The sequence below is a fragment of the Aquila chrysaetos genome, chromosome 13 (genome assembly GCF_900496995.4).
Source record: "Aquila chrysaetos chrysaetos chromosome 13, bAquChr1.4, whole genome shotgun sequence".
Lineage (NCBI taxonomy): Eukaryota > Metazoa > Chordata > Aves > Accipitriformes > Accipitridae > Aquila > Aquila chrysaetos.
In genome coordinates, this window is record NC_044016.1 from 35,649,692 (window position 1) to 35,670,419 (window position 20,728).

At 40.1% G+C, this 20,728-nt stretch overlaps 1 protein-coding gene across 4 annotated transcripts in view; it reads left to right on the forward strand.

Moving 5' to 3' along the window:
* The window catches only part of KAT6A (lysine acetyltransferase 6A), a 52,871-nt gene extending 32,627 nt beyond the window's left edge, over positions 1–20,244 (forward strand). For all 4 annotated transcript variants that reach the window (XM_041128511.1, XM_030036194.1, XM_041128512.1 and 1 more), the window contains 8 exons: positions 2,164–2,305; positions 2,746–2,907; positions 3,872–3,965; positions 5,294–5,525; positions 6,652–6,862; positions 7,892–8,584; positions 9,400–9,715; positions 15,120–20,244. In XM_041128511.1, the coding sequence (XP_040984445.1) occupies positions 2,164–2,305; positions 2,746–2,907; positions 3,872–3,965; positions 5,294–5,525; positions 6,652–6,862; positions 7,892–8,584; positions 9,400–9,715; positions 15,120–17,707 (4,438 nt within the window). In that variant the 3' untranslated portion in view covers positions 17,708–20,244. The remainder of the gene's footprint in view (positions 1–2,163; positions 2,306–2,745; positions 2,908–3,871; positions 3,966–5,293; positions 5,526–6,651; positions 6,863–7,891; positions 8,585–9,399; positions 9,716–15,119) is intronic.
* The last annotated feature ends 484 nt before the right edge of the window (positions 20,245–20,728 follow it).

Below are 20,728 nucleotides of genomic sequence, written 5' to 3' on the forward strand. Positions count from 1 at the left end.
GCAGGCGTAGAAATCTTAAGAAGATTCTATCTGAATGTAGGACAGAAGCAAAGTACACATAATCGAGATACTTTTCATGGTAGTTAATAGATGTCTTAAGGTCTTTTTAGGCTGAGTCAAAAAGTTGATAAGCTCTCTGCAACAACCTGCATATGCTGTGAGCACTCGAACTGCCACAGGAATATATGATTAGATGGATTCCCAAAGAACTGACATATTCCACGCTCTGAGGAGGGAGCAGCCTCAGCTAAATGACCTGGTACTGGGCTGTTATTAAGCATGTAAGTCGTTAGAGTGTCTGACTCAGAGTACATTGGTTCTTTATGTGTGGTATCACAGAATGGTTTGGGTTGGAATGGACTTTTAAAGACTATCTAGTCCAACCCCCCTGCCGTGGGCAGGGACAACTTTCACTAGACGAGGTTGCTCATAACCCCGTCCAGCCTGACCTTGGAACACTTCCAATCATGGGGCATCTGCAATTTCTCTGGGCAAACTGTTCCTGGTGTCTGACCACCCTTATTGTAAAAAATGTCTTCCTTCTGTCCAATCTAAATCTACCCTCTTTCAGTTTAAAACCATTGCCCCACTATAGGCCCTGGTAAAAAGTCTCTTGGTCTTTCTTACGAGCCCCTTGTATATATTGAAAGGCCACAATAAGGTCTCCCTGGAACCTTCTCTTCTCCAGGCTGAGCAACCCCAACTCTCTCAGCCTTTCCTCATAGAAGAGGTGTTTCAGCCCTTGGATCATTTTTGAGGCCATCCTCTGGACTTATTCTAACAGGTCTGTGTCTTGTACTGAGGACCCCAGAGCTGGACGCAGTACTCCAGGTGGGGTCTCACAGGAGTGGAGTAGAGGGGGAGGATCGCCTCCCTCAACCTACTGGCCACACTTCTCTGGATGCAGCCCAGGATAGGATTGGCTGTCTGGGCTACAAGCACAGGTTGCTGGCTCATGACCAGTTTTTTATCCACCAGTACATCCAGGTCCTTCTCCGCAGGGCTGCTCTCAATCCATTCATCCCTCAGTCTGTACTGATACTGGGGATTGCCCCAACCCAGGTGCAGGACCTTGCACTTTGCCTTCTTGAACTTCACGAGGTTCGCATGGGCCCACTCCTCCAGCCTGTCAAGGTCCCTCTGGATGCCATCCCTTCCCTCCAGCGAATCAACTGCAGCACTCCTCATGATGAAAAAATAATAAATTTGTTTAGGGACTAGGATGTTAACTGTCTATTAAAGAATTGTATTAGAAATGTCTGTATGCTATCTATGGGAGTTGAAAGAGAAAAATAAATAGAATTTCACAGGAATTACTTTGATGTATTATTTTTATGCTGTATGTAGTTCAGCACAGCTAAAGAAGAAATGTTTAACGTTACACATTTTGGCATCTGAGAGATTGTTCTGCTGTGATGCATGTATAGTTGTTTTGATGTTCTCTTGCTTAGGAACTTTGCAAACTCTCTAAACTGCAAACTCTCTGAACTTTAACTTGATTCAGAAACAGGAACAATTTCGAAGGGCCATAGCTAGAGAGAGAAAATAAAACTCTTTATTCTACCTTTTAATAAGAGCATGTTGTCTGTCATGAGGAATTATTCTAGCTGTACTAAAGGCATTGAAGGTAACTGAAAATAGCGTCCCTGCCAAAGCTAGAGTATGTAAATGGAGTTAAATCACAACAATATTGGGACACTTGCATTCAATTTGTTCATGTCAATATAGTGTGTAAAGTGGTTTTAAAGCAAACAGATAGATGGTGCTGTGACCCATTGCTTAAGGGTCTTGTTACAAGGAAGGAAGGGAGAGAATAGCAACTATTTATCTAATCCATCCTAGTGTCACTAATGCAAAACTGCAGGGGGGTTTTGTTATTTTTTCTAGGATTTTAATCGATGCATGTATTTCTTCTGACATAACTTAATAATGTAAAAGTAATTATGCAGGGCATTAAGTACATTTTTTTTTTAATACGCATTCGTTATAAAATAAGTAAGTGCCTTGACTTTAAGTATGGTAAGGTGGTTTTGGCCTGACTAGCACATAGAGAAGGTCAGTATATACTGGGTTTGTTTTCGAGTTCTTTTTCTGCACGAGTGAGGAAGTTTGTACAAAAGTCTGTATCTTCAGTCTTTGATCCTTCTTTATCTTTGCTTACAGGCTACCCAAGTTGTACCTTTGTGAATTCTGTCTAAAGTATATGAAAAGCAGAACTATTCTCCAACAGCATATGAAAAAATGTGGCTGGTTTCATCCTCCAGCCAATGAAATTTACAGAAAAAACAACATTTCAGTCTTTGAGGTAAGTTAGAAAACTAAGCCACTCACTTTTATCTATGAAGTAGGGTCTTCAGCACCCAGTCGTATGATAAGTTTTCCATAGCCCTAAAGATCTTCATTCTTGAAGCATTCAGTTGCTAAGAGTGAAGAACTACAAGCAAGCAGTGGGAGCTGACCTCATGTATACATTATTCATCCATAAAACATATGAGAAGGCTTGCTTTGTAAAAATGCTTTTTCGTTTTAGGAGAATGAATTTTAAGTTCTCTCAAGCTAATGAATGTAATAGTGACTTGGCCATGGCCTTTATGCTGTGGAAGTTTTAAGTCCTTTGAGAGACTACCTGCGACAGAGAAGTCTTCCTCTCATGTTGGACATTTCAAAAATACAGGGATACCCAGATGAAGCATGTCCTTGCATGACAGCAAATGGAGTGACAAAACTTTTCCTCTTTTCTCTAAGGTTGATGGCAATGTCAGCACTATCTACTGCCAGAATTTGTGCTTGTTAGCCAAACTCTTCCTGGACCATAAGACACTCTATTACGATGTGGAGCCATTTCTTTTCTATGTGCTGACACAGAATGATGTCAAGGGCTGTCACCTTGTTGGCTACTTTTCCAAGGCAAGTATTTGAGTACTTCAGACTTGGAACTGCATTTGCTATGGTGAGAAATGCTGCTTCAGAGTCTTTAAATTGTTGTAATTTGGGCCCTTGCATTTTATCTAATACATTATGCAATACAGGTATAGACTTCTGTTGCAACCACATTTTATTTATGTTACTTTTGGAGGCCACCAACTACCCCAACTAATTAAAACCAACTTTCCTCGTAATGTTGAATAGCATATATTCTCTAAAGAACTTGTACTACAGCTAGTAGCTAAAAGAAACCCAACTCTTCAAGTGGTTTCCTGCTCTTGGTGGTGATGGGTAGTACTGTTTGTAAGATAAATATTGTTATCAAGTAGTTCTATCTCATCTTTCCTTCTGTAAAGACATGGTGTTCCAAACAAGTTTGGCAATTTTGCACCTCATTTCAAACCTTTTATTTTTTTGACGGAACAGGGCCAAGATTTCAGATAAGCCTTTCTTAAGAATTACTAAATTAAGATTACTAAATAAGTAATAGTTTACCTATTTTTAAATAGCTTTAATTGAAGCTTTTTCTTTCAGTCTTCAGGACAGCAGATTTGTGATTGGATTTTAGTATGTTGTGATTATAACGTTTAAAGATTCACTGGAATACTGCAATCTTTTTCAGTGAACTTAGCTGCCTTCAGATTTGTGCTTTGAACTTTATCTGCTATGCAGTCCGTGTTCTTGATTGTATCTAAGCAGAAGGTGGTAGTTATGTCAAGGTTTCATTCTTTTTTTTTCTGACCTGAAGGATGGTAATAGTTTTAATATTATTCTCTCTTTTAAAGTCTTTCCTTGGCTCATGTACATTGTTCCTAAGAAACTTTGATTGTGGCTTTCTGTCTCAGTTTTTGCTATAGAAGTAATTAGGGACTTGTACAGAACAACTTCTACTGTTTCTCACTGGTCTTTTTTTTTTTTTTTTAATATGCTGCTTTTTTTCCAACAGGAAAAACACTGCCAACAGAAGTACAATGTTTCCTGTATAATGATTCTTCCACAATACCAGCGTAAGGGCTATGGCAGGTTCCTAATTGACTTCAGTAAGGAACTTTTTCTTCCCTTTTTTTAGACTTTGTCTTTTTGTGTTTTAAAGAAAGGCTTAACTGTTGAAGAGGATATTTTTCAAATTAAAAAACATCTTGGGACAAAGGATTCTAAAGCTCACAAAATCATCTGAACTTCACGATTTACTCTTATTGTTGGAAGGCTTCAATTCTAAAGACAAATTGATCATTTTTCCCCTAATCCTCACGTTTCCTGTGTAAGCAACTTAGCAGTGGCAACTATAGGCATGTGTCAGTATCGTGTTTTTAGCAGAAGCTTTCATTGTGCACATAGTTCTTTCTACAGAAAGCCAACCCTAAAACTGCACGGTCTGTTGAAACCTTCAGCATCTTGATTAAGTGAATGAGTGTCTTAAGCAGATGGTAGTCATAGTTATGTTTTAATTTAGCTTTGAGAGCAATAAAACCAGACATACTTAGGCTCTGAATACTCAAACAATTCTGACTCATACATGGATCTCAGCAAGTTCACGGGGCAACTTGCTACTGTAACTGTATCTCTCATTATGCTGAGTGCAATCTAATATAGCCCTCCCTATGGACATGCTAATTTTGGAGTTAATGTCCAGAGGAAAAAACCCTACTGGTATAATTATATTAGAACGATTTTGCTGGTAAATATCCCTTGTGTAGATAAGTTGTTCTTCTGAAAATATTGGTGAAACAAAGGAACTTAATGATGTATCTTGAGAAATCAATAAATTTGGGCTATATTAGAGCAGCAGTGAGAAGACACATTTGTCAGCTGGTTCCCCCCTCACCACTTTGTCATACTGGGGAGGATATAACCTCTTGGTCTGTATTGAACCTGTGCAGTGTATCATAGTCTTAAATTGATTCTCTGCAGATAGAGCTTGGTACTCTCCAGTATAGCCTTGAAGTTTGACAGTAGAGAATTTTCAATAAAGTTGTTTGCCCTATTAGTCTTAGATGCCTAAAATATGTTTTCCCTCTGTCATCTTCGGAATTGCTATTGCAGTTGGAAGACACTCAGCAGATTGTGTACTTCAGGCATAGTATAGTTTCTAGGTAGGCGACTGCTGCCATCTCGTGGCATTGCCCATAGCCAATGTCTGATGTCAGTGTAGTTTAGAAATCTCATACCCTATCATTGAATAACAGGAGTTTAAACAACAGCAAAAAAAAAAATCAGCCAGACCACTCAGTGTATCCTTCAAAATTATAACCTAAATCTTATAGGCAGCATTCAGCTACTTTCTGGAAAAATGCCTTTGTAGAAGTTGGGGTGGAAACAGAAGCTATATATGCTAATTTTTGGACATTTTTTTCATGTATATCTTTAGGCTATTTGCTTTCAAAGCGTGAGGGTCAAGCAGGATCACCAGAGAAGCCTCTGTCAGACCTTGGGCGCCTCTCATATATGGCTTATTGGAAAAGTGTAATATTGGAGTGCCTTTATCATCAACGTGACAAGCAATTAAGCATCAAGAAATTGAGTAAGCTGACTGGAATCTGCCCTCAAGATATCACTTCCACTCTACATCACCTACGAATGCTTGACTTCCGTAGTGATCAGTGAGTACAGGAGTCCTGTTGTATTTCCAAAGAGCTTCAGATGTATTTAAATGAAATTTAATGGTGTTTGGAGACAAGTTACATCTAATAAGCTTGATCTTACTTAAGACTTCAATATCCAAATACTGGCTGTAGAGATTTACGATGCTCATGTGCAATGCAAGAACTGTTCAGTGCCAAAGCTGGTTCAGATTTCCAGCTATGTAGCCCTGCATCTGTGGAACTTCTAAGTAATTTGCAGCTGTGAGAGAAAGCAAGCTGGTCTCTTGGCCATGTTCTCTTGGGGTCCCTCAGCATAATCAGTCTAACATACTCACAAAACAGAACAAAGAACAGCAACTTCCCTTCTCTAGAGGGAAATCTATTCAATTTTCCAGTCACTGAGCAGACAGTTGTTTCCCCCCTTTTCTCTGGGCCTCAAAGATGCCATTAACTGTGTGGATTAACATGGGATGCTTGAACAGTGGGATAGATCACTGGGAGAAATGAGGTATGTGGATAGTCTGCTTGCCCAGCTGAGTGTACAAGTCAAGCGAAATACTGGGAATTATTTTTGATTTAGAACATAGCAGTTTTGGGAGTGGGATTGTATTCTGTTGTGTTTTGTGTTAAACTTGGAACTTATTTGAAAACTTGGAAGTTATTTGAGAACAGTTTTATGTCCTCATTTCACAGTATACTTTAATCAGTGATATTATTCCCAGCCCCCTGAATAAAATCCACTCTGGTTGTGGGACTGTAACTTTTTTAAGCAGTCCTTTTAATACCATTCAGTATCTTTCACCTTGTGTTGCCTGCTCCCCAAATGGCATACCTGTTGTCCATTTAACACATAATAAAAGTGATACTCTGCAGCTGAACATTACCCATGGAAGGACGATGGCTTCACCATTAACAAGTGGAAAGAATTTAACAGCGTTTTCTCAGTTTTGAGATGCTTTCTCTGGTAGTCTGACAGTACTGCAAATTGTACAGTTTTAATGATTTTTCTGTCCTCTCTGAAGTTATTCATGGCAGCACTGATTGAGAGTACAGATTTTTCTGTAATACCTTATATCTGTTTCACATGACAACATGTACAGTATGTATGTAGCCTGTTGTTGATCAGAGTATTATTACTGTTTAGATTTGTGATCATTCGTCGGGAGAAACTTATCCAGGAACATATGGCAAAGCTTAGAACTAATGTCCGACCTATAGATGTGGATGCAGAATGTCTGCGTTGGACACCTGTTATAGTTTCCAACTCAGTTGTCTCTGAAGATGAAGAAGAGGAGACAGAGGATGGGGAAAATGAAGAGCAACAACAGCAGAAAGAAAAGGATCCAGAGACCAGTGTAAGAGTGAATCTGTTACTTCTGTGTGGCATACAGTTTACACTCGGTGCTTTTGCAGGCAATGCTAACAAGATTTCAAATGCCAAGCTTGGCCATTTGGCATAATCATAAAAAGCAGTGCAGTCATGATTAGTTTATGTATCTTTATAGTTTCAGATTAGAAACTAAAAATAGGGAAAACATTGAGGCATAGTCTAGAGAAAGGTTAAAGACTGTCTCTAAAAAGAATAAAAAGGTTCTTTCTGCCTTTAATGATTTTTGCAGTATGTTTTGGGGCAGGGGGTGGGGGGGTGCTGAAAAAACAACAACAACAAAAAAAACACAAACCGAACAAAAAACCTGCCTCCCACTCTCAAGCAACCTGATCTGTCATCAAACTATTGACATGGATTTGGGTTTGAAGGACCCAGTATTTCTGTAAGTGACAAATAGCATAAATGGAAATGAATCAACAAAAACTTCTAACATTTGTCACCAAAGGCTTTTGCTGTGTACTTTTGCAAAACCACTAATAGTTTTAGAATTACTGCCCACAGAGCAGTGAAGGTTTCTGAAATCTAGGCTGCTGTCCTTGAAGGATTGCACTCTCACATCAGGTGATGAGCACTGACTAGAATACTAAGAGGCAAATTAATGTGCTGTTAATGTAAATACAGTAAACTAATTGTGCATTTTAATGCAAAAATGGCTTCAAGTTTATGTCACTTTTTTCTTGAAAATTACACAAATACTGTGTTTGAAGGTAGCAAGATAATGCTTGCATTCCAGCAAGCCAATGGATGGCTGCTGCTGGCTGAAGTCACTTGTTGGGAAGCTAATTGAGGTACATTATCACCTGGGAGGAAAGGAGTAGCAGTTAGCACTATTAGAATCTCATAAAGGTCAATTCTTTTCTTCTCAGATTCCCAGAAGTTATTCTTCTTAAACTTTTCTGAGTTCTTGCTCAAAAGCTTTTGTGGAATTGAATGCCAGATAGACATGCATGCTTAAATAGGAAGTGTAAAATCTATTTGTTTGTATTTAAATCAGATGGTAAAATCTGTGTCATGGGAGAAGAAGGAGCAAGAGCCTTACTCACCTACAGAGAGTGAAAAAAAGCCAGACATTGTTGCTCCAGCCAATTCTGCACGGCCAAACAAGCACATTTTTCCTCTGGATAGTCTTCCAGCAAACAGTCAGCCATCACGAAGAGGTCGATGGAACCGCAAGGGCAAAAAACTTCGGGAGCCGTTTTGTGAGAAGGAGCCAGTATTGCCCATGGAGGACAAAACAGTAGTTCCCAGTGGGCGATGCAGTGAATGTGAGGAGAAATCAGCAGCCTCACGAGGCCGGTGCAGTGACTGTGAGGAGAAGTCAGCGGCCTTGCAAGGAAGATGTGATGAATGTGAGGAGAAGTCTCCAGCCCCAAGAGGCCGGTATGCTGAAGATGAGGAAAAATCTGCAGTTTCCCAGGGACAGTATGGCAAAGGTGAAAAATCCGCAATTCCCCGTCGGCGGTACAGCGAAGGTATGGAAAGGTGGAGAGGGCAGCTGAAAAAGAACACGGAGCCACTGAAGTGTAGATTCCCGGAGGACTGCGACAGATTACCCCGCCGCTACAGTGATAGTGATAGGGCACTTCTGAGGTGTTTCAGTGAGAGTAGTGAAGAGGAAGATGATGAGCCTGTGAGTCCTCGATCAAGCTCTCCACCTGTTCTCACCAAGCCAACATTAAAACGAAAGGTGTGTGCCTTATTTCTTGTTGTCTCTGACTATATCATGCAGTCTATTTTGTCAGTATGTTGGTGCTTTCTGAAGGATTGTGCAATTGGTAATACATGAGGTATGTGTTAAGCATACAGGTGGCACCTGCTCAGTGTTCCAGAACTCTGTCTGGAGGGTGCTTTCTGCTACCTTTTTGTAGTGGTGGTTTTTGTTGAATCAGAGGTAGGAGTTTTTTTAATTCTAACTTCTGCCTTGTAATTCTGATTTTTCCACCTTGGTTATTAAAGATTTACTCAATCATGCAAAATAGAAACAGATATGGCCCTACTTTTAAAAGAAGCTTGCAAAACACAAATGCTATCTAAACAACTAAAATCACAGCATAAAGTCTTTGGAATGATTTACCACGGAGATGTGAATTCTATTAACGTGACCAAGAAAATCCTCTCTTCATGGGATGCTGCACTGAAAAGTTCTCTTCTATATCATCTTTGCAGCTTATTCTAAACTATTCACATCTGTGTTGTAGTGTCTCTGAACTTTCAGCTGTTATGGATGGGCTATTAGCTTCAGCTGTTTAAATGTTTTATTCTATTACACAAGTGTCAGTCTAGCAGTCTTCATGGAAGTTGGTCATCTTGCATTGTATTTGACATCTGTCTAACTGAAGGCAGGTGCCAGTCAGTATTTCTAGTGAAGTCTGTATTCCAGAAGGGAGCCCCTTAGTCCCACTGGGACTGTTGAACTGTGCTGTTCATGTTTTCTGTTTATCAGTGTCTTATTTCTACTGCATGTGATAAAATGTCTTCTCTTCTCCCACCTTCCACTTTCAGAAACCAATTCTTCATCGGAAGAGGCGAGTCCGCAAGCGTAAGCACCACAACAGCAGCGTTGTCACTGAAACAATCTCGGAGACCACAGAAGTGCTGGATGAACCATTTGAGGACTCGGACTCTGAACGACCAATGCCCCGATTAGAGCCTACATTTGAGATTGAGGAGGAGGAAGAGGAGGAGGAGGATGAGGAGGAGGAGAATGAACTTTTGCCCAGTGGATACTTTCGGCACTTAGCCCCACCAGACACACTCAGGCATAGACCCTCTTCTAAGAGGAAGTCCAAAGATGAGGAGGAGTCTGATGACACTAATGGTATGTTTGGTGGTATGCTGTTGAAAGTTTGATATAGATAGTGTGTCAGTGAGTGTCAGAAATATACTAGCTCATGACGGAACAAGCTGCTTACCTTGTCTTGTAACTTCTAGCCAAAATGTAAGGTTAGGCATAACTTACCAGTCAAACCAGCCTCAAACATTCCCAAGTCTTATGAAAATGTGGTGCATGCTTTTAACTATCTTATTAGCAATGACCTGATCACAGGGTGTCCTTTTGATTCAGCTTTCCTAGTGGAATTGGTATCTGTGATTGTGGAAAAACCTATGCAGCAGGGTCACTTACAGAAACAAAACAGAAATGAATTGGAGAGCCCTCAGTTTTCTGTAACAAAGAGAAGTAATAAATTGTCTCTTTTGAGATCTAGTTCTTCATCACATTGCATGTCCTGCCTCTCAGCTTCTCATATGTCCTTAAACTTCTCTGAACCTTCAGTTCATAAAATAAAATTATTTGGTTGGAACTGATTACTTAGAGTGTACTGACAATTCAAAAAAAACCCTCTGTCATTCAGATCCTTCGTTAGTAATCTTCATTATGGCTGTTATATGATCTGTTCTTTTGATGGTCTACATAGCGCAAGGCAGTCAGCCAAATAAAAACGAAGAACTGTGTGAAAGAGAAGTATGGTGCCGTTATCCCACAATACAAAATAGTTACTGGAACGAACTCGTTAATTTATGGCTTTCAACTAGCCTGTGGTTAGCAGAGCAGAATTTTTCTTTAGAAGTTCTTAAATACAGAAAGCATCAATATGATTATAGCTATGTATACAATCCATTTAGCATCAGTTACCCTTAAATCCTTATAGCAGCATACAACTATGTAAATTTAGTGCAAACACGTGTTGATGCAGCATTAAGTTTGCTTAGTGGGAATATATGCACAGTCAGCTTATACCATTGTTTTATTAATTCTATTGTGATCAGATTAGTCATGAAATACATTTTTGTGGTACTCCAGCACCATTAATAAGACTATACAGTTGGGAGAAGATCTGTTAGATAAGTGGTTTTCAGTCTTTTTCGTTTGTGCTCTTCTGAATGTTTTCTGGTGGAGACACAGATCCCCTTAGAGATTCCACACACATACGTTGCTTTATAAAATATATTAGTGATTTTTAACCATCTTTTACAAACTACATATAGTCCATAGAGTACCCAGGGATCAGAATCGGTATTTGGAAAGCCACTGTTTTAACTCACACCCATTACATACTACAACAATCAGGTTCTCGCTCACCTACTTTATAAATATTTTACTTTCTTACTTGCCACTTGTAATTTAGTGCTTTCTGTTCCCTTGTGTCACTTCTGTTGCCTTTTTCTTTTTCCTGAACTTCTGCAAATTTGTCAGAACTTCTGAAGTAATAAAGTAGTAAGCACACTATTTTAGGGTATTGCTGCTCCTGACATCAAACGGTATCTGTTGGCTGCTTATGCCTTTAATGCAGGTGCCCTTGCATATACATAGTAAAACTGTAATGATCTTAAAGAAAATGCAGTGTACTTTCAATTACCTAAACGTGTTAGCCCACAGGGATAAGCAATCATCAAAAACAGCTGGCCTTTTTTGATAAAAAATTAAGCTGGGTGGAGGGGGGCAGCACTGCCTTAGGACAATTCAGAAATACAGTATTGCAGTCATTAATATTTGGTTCAGATTTAGACTGTTTTAATCATAACTATGTTAGGAATGTTTATAGGAAGCTTAAGATTTTTTGGACGTTTTCCCATCACTACAGAAACCTACTTGTCACTTCTTTTTTTTTTAAACTTTCTGAGTAAGAGTGGGTTTGGTTAGATTTTTTTTCCCTGAGAACTTAATCTCTAGCTGAGGCAATGCATTGAAAGTGTTTTATGATTTCTCTGAAATGTAACACTGCAATCTCTTAAACTTGGTCTCTGATGAGAATTTGAACTGGTTCTGATTGCTGTCAGGACTACAATGACAATGGATAGTGTGGTGCGGTGATTTGAGGCCAGTATTTTTTATTAAGCATTAGGCATTCTGGAAGACAGTGTGTTCTGTGGTATAGAAAACAAATAAAGCTTGTCTCTCTATATTCTACTAATTCTGTGCAACTTGATTAGTGTGGTATGGGGGAAGATAGAGCTCTGTAATAGGCTGGGCTGTATTATTTTGCTTTTCCTAGTTCTACCTGTAAGTTTTACTGTGAATGTGAATATTGTAAGGATCTTCTGTTCAAGCTTGCATGCACACTCACAATTAACTAAGTGCAACTGAATGAGCACATACATATGTTTCTCAGTATCCTAAAAAATGATGCACATGAAATCTTGAGGGGTCATCAAATCCATATTCTTTTGTGAAGACAGTGTCAAGTGCATATGGTAAAGTCATAGAATCGCAGTCCCTTGAGGTTGGAAAGGACCTCTGGAGGTCATCTTGTCCAGCACCACTGCTTAAGCAAGACCGTTAAGAGCCAGTTGCTCAGGGGTGTCTGGATCGTGTCTAGACCATGGCTAGATGCCTTTTGAACATCTCCAAGGAGGGAGACTCCACAGCCTCTCTGGGCAGCCTGTTCCAGTGCTCAGTCACAGTAAAGAAGTGTTTCCTGACACTGTTTCAGTTTTTGCCCATTACTTCTGGTCCTGGCACTGGGCACCACTGAAGAGAGCCTGGCTCCATCTTCTTGACACCCTCCCTTAAGATATTTGTACACATTGATAAGGTTCCCCCTGGGAGCCTTCTCTTCTCCAGTCCCAGCTCTCTGAGCCTTTCCTCATCAGAGAGATGCTCCAGTCTCTTAGGCATCTTAGTGGCCCTTTGCTGGGCTGTCTCCAGTAGCTCCATGTCTGTCTTGTATTGGGGAGCCCAGACTGGACACCTTTAATATGACATTATTATAAGGGGAGCCTGCCATCATAAGATCATTTACTACTTTTTTTTTTATGTTCCTAAAAATATTAAATCCATGAAAGTACAGATAAAAGCAGAGGGTCTTATACCTATGAGATGGTAAATCTAATCATCTATAGTAGGTAGGAAATGTGAAAGAAGGGGAAGAGAAATAGTGTTTGTTTGGGTTTTTTTTCTTTTTTAAAGAGGTGGATTTTTTTTCTTTAAGGGCTTAAGTGTTCATGCTTTAACAAATACTATGAAAGTAGTATTTCCTTCTTCCTGCACAATGATATGCTGACTGGAAGATCCTTTCCTTCCTTTATTCACATTCCAAATACTTGTTTTATGGATGACTTCAAGGAGTTGTTCAGTTTTGAATTCAGTATTTGTTTTAAATTAATTTTTTAATACCCAGAATTTTTTTCAGAATGCTTCTCATCGGACCTATTTAGAGTAAATGCCTGTCAGCAAAGGGCAAGAGTAACTCAGCTGACCTATGATTAGGTTTTAAGAAGCGTTTGTGAACTACTGGGAGCACATTATTTAGTTTTACCTTTGTTGGACTTAATACAGCTCTTCTTGGGAAATTCATAGCGTGGAATCAACGACATTTTTTAAGATGGTAGAAAGGGCAGAAATGTGAATAAATGTGCTTTGAATATTGGGGGTAATTGATCTTATATCCATATAGTGCGATGACCAACCTAATTACAGGCCCATCAGTGTGACATTCATCCTGATTTAAACAGTAGGATGACTGGCTTATTACTCAGTAGAAAGTCCAGTTATTTGCTCAATACAAATGAACACTGGTATATGAAAAATGTATTTGATATATTTTTACAAGACTACAGCTTGGTTAATAAGGGTAATTGATGTTACCTACTGAGTGTTTTGAGAGGTATTGGACTTAATCAAAACCATTTGCTTAAGATGAAATGTTACAGAATTGAGCTAATACATATTAAATAAATCAAGCTGCAAACAAGGAGTAATTAAGCAGCCTTTTTATTAGTGGGGTCAAGGCAGTTGGACTAGATGATCATTGTAGGTCCCTTCAAACAGAACTATTCTATTCTAAGGGAGATTGGTCTGGGTTGTGTGTCTGTACTGCTATTTTATGGATAGATTAAAAAATAATGTAGCAGCTGACAGAAAAAGAGGGGATTTAGTAAATGAAGTGAAGGGCAATTCACTGAAAAAGTCTATGAGAGAGTATTTGAAGGTCATGTCCAGTAATTGGCATCATTTTCTAGCACAAAGCCAAAAAGATTCAGATGATCCTTAAATATATGAACGGGGGAATCTCAAGTGGAGTAGACACATTCTGTCATCTCTTTATTTAGCTTTGGTGGAACTACTACAACAATCTTTACTCAGTTACTCACACTTGATAAGAGTATTGATAAACTGGAATAGTTCAAAGAACAGTCGTGCGCTGATTGAGACACTAGAACAAATGTTCTATAACAGTAGATTCAAAGAAAGCAGAGGCAAAAGAGTGACTTGATAAATTTACAAATTACTTAGGTGAGAACTGTTATTTGGTAAGAGAGATTTTCAGCCTAACGGATAAAAGGAAAACTAATACAAAAGCAGATTAAGTAAATTCAGTGTCTGAAGGACAGAAATTCAGATGGTAAAGTGTGAATAGCAACTAGTGTCAATGATTAACTGTTGCAGTAGTTAACCAACAGTTGTGTAAAATGTCACTGACTATCCTAATTAGAATCATAGAATCATGTAGGTTGGAAAAGACCTTCAAGATCATCGAGTCCAACCATCATCCAAATTGACAGATTCAAAACAAAATTAATTCAGGGAGTGCCTTACAGTACTTGTAAGCTCTGTAAGTCAGTAAATTATCACATTGCTTTCTGGCTGTATAAGCTCTGAACCTATTCTAGTGTTTGGAAAGTCACTGAAATGTAAAACTTGCTTCATCAAGTGAAAGTTAGATGAGAGAGAAATTCAGCTTCCTTTTAATGATTTCTCAGATAAAAAAAAAGAAAAAAAAAAAAAAGGTAGCCAAATTCAGTCATCTGTGTATTTCTGTTGGCACTTAAAAGCATAAGCCATGAAAAAGTGGAAATACTTCCTTTCTTCAGCAGATGCACAAAATACAGATCTAAATGGAAACATGTTTTTATTGCATGTGTTCCCCTACACTGGAACATTTTCATTTGTGAACATATCATATAAATAAAATTTGTAAAGGGTGCTGAGTCTTTCCAGGACTTCATTGTATAGCCTAGTGTTTAATTTGAATTGTGTATTAAAGGCTCAGAGCTTTGACCATGCAAAATCTTGAAAGCATTGGTGTTCTTTGAAAATGTAATGTCCAGTGTGATTACTAATGAGCAGACCTTGATCCTTATTGTTACCCTTCACAATAAATCGCTAAGCTAGTATTGATACATAAAGTTGATAAACATGATGGGAATGCTTGGGAAAGCTTCCATGAATGCTCCGGTCAAACAAAAATGTTTGAACAGTATCTTTCAATTTGTGTTTTCAGGTAACCCAACTTTGAAACCATTATCTATGCTGAGAAAATGTGAAGCAAAGGATTCTTCGCTTGAGCCAGATACTTCTACACCCATGAAAAAGAAGAAGGGATGGCCAAAAGGGAAAAGCCGAAAACCAGTCCACTGGAAGAAAAGACCTGGTCGAAAACCAGGTTTTAAACTGAACCGGGAAAAGGTGCCACCATCAGTTCAGGATGAAGGAGTTGATGCAGTGGTAGCTAATTCAAAACCAGGGCGTAAGCCCAAAATTTCAGATAAAGAAGAAGGTGTTGAGCAGAAAGAAGAGCTGCCTCTTATTGAGGAACGGAAAGAGGAAGATGTGAATATGGAAGCAGAAGAGGTAGGAGAGGGGGAAGAGGAAGATACAGCCAGCAGTGAAGTAAGAGCAGTTTCTCCTGTGGACAGCAACAGCAGTCCAGTGCCAGAAGTAAAAGAGCCTGAGATAGAAGAGGAGGTAGAGGAGAAGCCTCGGGTTTTAGAAGAACAAAGGCAATCAGAAGAAGAACAGCAAGAACTAGACGAACCTGAGCACGACCATGAGGAAGAAGAGGAAGTTGCAGTAGTGACAAATCAAAATGAAGATCATGATGCTGATGACGAAGATGACGGTCATCTGGAGTCTGTGAAGAAAAAAGAATTGGAGGAACAGCCTGTTAGAGAAGGGGTGAAGGAGGAGCCTCAGGTGCAAGAATGTTTTTTAGAAACAAGCATACCGAGCAGTAGAGAAGATGCAAAAGAAAAAGATGAAGCAGAGGCAGATTCTGAGGAAGAGCAGGCTTCCAATGAGACCTCGGTGGGCTCAGAGCACGTCCCTGGGTCTGAAGATGATCACGAAGAAGAGCAAAGTAATAAAGAAGGGTTAATTGAATTAAAGGAAGAGGAAGAGATTCCTCATAGTGAACTAGATCTTGAAACTGTCCAAGCAGTCCAGTCCTTGACACAGGAGGAAAGCAATGAGCATGATGTAGCTTACCAGGACTGTGAAGAAACTCTTGCAGCTTGCCAGACTTTGCAGAGTTACACCCAGACTGAGGAGGATCCTCAGATATCAATGGTTGAAGATTGCCAGGCCTCAGAACACAACAGTCCAATATCTTCTGTTCAGTCCCACCCCAGCCAGTCTGTACGTTCTGTCAGCAGCCCAAACGTGCCTGCTCTGGAGAGCAGTTACACCCAGATAAGTCCTGAACAAGGATCCCTGTCCGCACCCTCTATGCAGAACATGGAGACCAGCCCCATGATGGATGTGCCTTCAGTATCGGACCACTCTCAGCAGGTGGTGGATAGTGGCTTCAGTGACCTTGGCAGCATTGAGAGCACTACAGAGAATTATGAAAACCCCAGCAGCTATGACTCCACTATGGGAGGCAGCATTTGTGGAAATAACTCTTCCCAGAGCAGCTGTTCATACGGAGGACTGTCCTCTTCTAGCAGCCTCACTCAGAACAGTTGTGTTGTCACTCAGCAAATGGCAAACATTGGCAGCAGTTGCAGCATGATGCAGCAAAACACTGTCCAGCCTGCAGCAAACTGCAATATCAAGTCACCTCAGAGCTGTGTAGTAGAAAGGCCTCCAAGTAACCAGCAACCAGCAACGCAGCCACAACAGCAACCGCCTCAGTCACAGCAGCCACAGCCCCCACCTCCACCCCAGCAGCAACCTCCGCTGTCTCAGTGTAGCATGAACAACAGCTTCACCCCAGCACCTATGATCATGGAAATACCTGAATCGGGAAGCACTGGTAACATAAGTATCTATGAGAGGATTCCAGGGGATTTTGGTGCTGGGAGCTATTCCCAACCATCAGCCACATTCAGTTTAGCCAAGTTGCAGCAGCTGACAAACACCATTATGGACCCTCATGCCATGCCTTATAGCCATTCTCCTGCTGTGACTTCCTATGCAACCAGCGTTTCTCTGTCCAACACGGGACTGGCTCAGCTAGCTCCCTCTCATCCGTTAGCAGGCACACCACAAGCACAAGCCACTATGACACCCCCACCAAACCTGGCGTCCACCACCATGAACCTCACGTCACCTCTGCTTCAGTGTAACATGTCTGCTACCAATATTGGTATTCCACACACGCAGAGGTTGCAGGGGCAGATGCCAGTCAAGGGGCACATTTCCATTCGCTCTAAATCAGCACCACTGCCCTCTGCAACTGCACACCAGCAGCAGCTCTATGGCCGCAGCCCACCCGCAGTTGCCATGCAGGCTGGTCCTCGTACGTTAGCTGTTCAACGGGGTATGAACATGGGAGTCAACCTAATGCCGACCACCCCTTACAATGTTAATTCCATGAATATGAACACCCTGAATGCCATGAACAGCTACAGAATGACGCAGCCTATGATGAACAGCAGTTACCATAGTAACCCTGCCTACATGAACCAGACAGCACAGTATCCTATGCAGATGCAGATGGGAATGATGGGGAGCCAGGCCTATACCCAGCAGCCTATGCAGCCAAATCCTCATGGAAACATGATGTACACTGGCCCCTCCCATCACAGCTACATGAATGCTGCTGGGGTGCCCAAGCAGTCTCTCAATGGACCATACATGAGAAGATGAGCAAGATGAACTTGCATCCTAGAAACTGAAATATATATAAATAAAGGAACCTTTTATACTGACGAACCAGAGAAAATGGACCTTTTTCCAGTTAAAATATTGCTGTAGATTTAGAGGGATTTTCTTTGGTTTATTTTATTTTTTAGGAAGCCTGGTCTTTATTTTTTGGATTTTTTTTTGTTTTGTTTTGTGTTTTTGTTTTCTTCACAATCCTGAAACATTTTACAGCTAAAATCATTTACAGATGTTTTTTAGAGGGGAAAACATGCACAAAATCTTTTCATAATTTAAAAAGAGCCTTACTTTGCTGACAATGTGGACAGAATATGTGTAACAGTGAAATCATCTTTCTAAATTTTTTTTTTCAAATGTATGTCCTTCTCCCTCCCCTGTGCCCCTCTGTATGCAGTTTCTAGTGCTGCAGTCATGTAAAATGTTTGACATCTCAAAGAATAACAACCCTTCCCTCTAAACCCCACCTAGCATTTCCTACTTCTAGCAGGAGGCACTTATTGGGAGACTTGGAAGGGGACACAGAGGATAAATGAAGCTCTTTATTTCTGCAAGTCAGGAAAAATTTTTAATCTTTCATTTTCCCTGACTCCCTTGCCCTCAGTAAAATTTGGAGTTACATGTAAACAATAAAGTATTCGCACTGGTGTTTTTGTAGATGAGTTAATTGAAATTGTATGTTTCATGCTGAAAATATAATGTAACTTTAAAGTGATCCCATTCACCACCCAGACACGCATGTGCGCACAGATGTGCATGCATGCCCACATGTTCTGTCACTCTGAACTACTCAAGAAGCATCTCAAGAGAGAACTGTTTGTATCCCTTATGCAGTCGTGAGGAGGATAGGGTGGTTAATGGTCTGTTAGGACAAGAAAATGGTTGCAGGCTCTTCTGGTGAACGGCAAGTCAGCCACAACTCTGAGATCCCAAACTCTGATTTAGTATGTACTTTGAAATGCTGAGGGTCTTGGTTCTGAGCCTTTGAGTCAGGCTGAGCTCAAAAGCAGCTGTTTCCAGTGGTCTGCCTCTTAATCTCTTTGCTTAGGTAATCTGGGAAGATAAAGTGTACGTTTTAAGTGACTTTGACGAGAACCCTGTGGTGTCCTTGTCACTCTTCCATTCCTGGTATGGGGTAGGAAGTTGCTGAATGTGCCGCGCTCTGGGGGGGTCAGTGATGTTTTCCCTGATTCTCCCACTATGTTTGAGACCCATTTTATAGGAATAGCCACACTTTTGATCTAGTGTGGGAAAAGAAGGGAATCGGCCTGTTTTACAAGAGTGAAACAGTCCAAACACCATAGTAGGATGCAGGCGGCAGGATTTTGGTGTTTATTACCGCATAATCCAATTTACATTCTTTTTGGCTACACTGCTGGCATGTCACCCAATCCAAAAAGGGACACCCTTTAGTGTAAAGTTCTTTTTTTATTGTATATGAAGTAGAAATACAGACACATTAATAAGACTAATTTCTTTTGTTTTTAAACCAAAAGAGTCTAAAAGAAGGTTGGGGTTTCTTCAGATGCACTAAAATGGACTTTCCTCCAATAACTGCTAACTGTAAAAGGCAGAATTCAAAGGACTTCCACTTTTTATTTCTGTTTAGTTTTGAGCATGTACAAGGCTGTGTAGGACCCCATTTCTCTGTATATACTATTCCAGTTCCAAATAACCCATGTAGAAAGCGCACTGTGCTGCCCTCTCCTTCCTAGATCTTCAGCTGTGTCACTGCTTCCTGATTGCTGGGGGGGGGTGTGGGTGGGGGGGGGTAGGGGTCCGAGACAGGAGGAGAAGCTGTTGAAATGAGGGCCGTGAATTTAGTTTGTTTGCCGTTATGTTTGGTTTGGTTTTGTATGTTTTTTTTATCAATTGGGCAGCTCCCTTTTCCACAAGCCTTTGTGACTGTAGAACTATTGTAGAAAAAAAAAATGTTCTTTTCTATATATAAAAAGAAATTATCCAACGCAGTAATATTGGTACCTACCATTTTTTCACTTCTGTTTAAAAAAAAAAAATATGTATTTTTAGCAAGATAACTTGGGTAATCTTCTAAAAGAAATTAAAAAAAAATCTCACTGTTAGTGACTTTGATGCCTTTTAAAAATAAGAGCTTTTTCATTTCATTCCATCTTTAAAATTTTTTATCTTTGTTGTAGAATATTAAAAACTATTTTAAGAAAGATAAAAATTCTCTTTAAAGAGATCTCTAGAGTGTGTGAATAGGAGCTCCAGATGCCTCTAAAAGCCGCATGTACAAATGAAGCTGAGTCTATTCCTGTCTGTTTATATTTGCTTTTCCTGTTTTGTAACCTCTTTGTACTTTGTTCATGGTGACTTGTAAGCTAAGGGGAAGGGGTGCCTAGATGCCTTTGTAATTCTCCATGTCATACGCTCCTGGCTGGATGGTCTCCCTTCCTCTCCTTGTATGTAATATCACTTTTTTTTCCCCTTTCTAGCAAGTACTTTCAAAAGAACTCTGTACATTTTAACATAAAAAATAAATTATGTTGAGCCATTTTGGATGTCAGTTGTGCATGTGGATTTTTTTTCTTCCATTTGAGCAGTGAACTCTGTCGCTGATCCTTGGTCCTGGGAATATGATTTCCCTGTTGGCCTTTTGACCTGGAAGAGCGGTGGTACTTGGAGTTTACTTGGGAGATTCTGTCCACGTTAATTTTTATCTACAGCTTCCCATCAGAGAAGGATTAAGAAGAAAAACCAAAAACTTGAAAGCGTTTCCAGAAGTCTTTAAATTCCTCTCTGCGAGGGCTGCCCGAAGCTTAAGCGGCACGTTAGCTGCTTTTTGTCAGCTTCTGTTCGCAAGATCGCTTTGGAATTTTGACTCGGGCGCTTAAAAAATTACAATGTGTGTTTGAAGCTCAGAGTTCTGCTCTGCAAGCTCACGACTTCCAAAACGCTAGATGGAAGCAAAGTTCCAGCGAGGGGCTGTGATCCTTGCCAAAGTTTCCCCGTGATAAAAGCTGTAGCAATAATCACTAGCTGGCA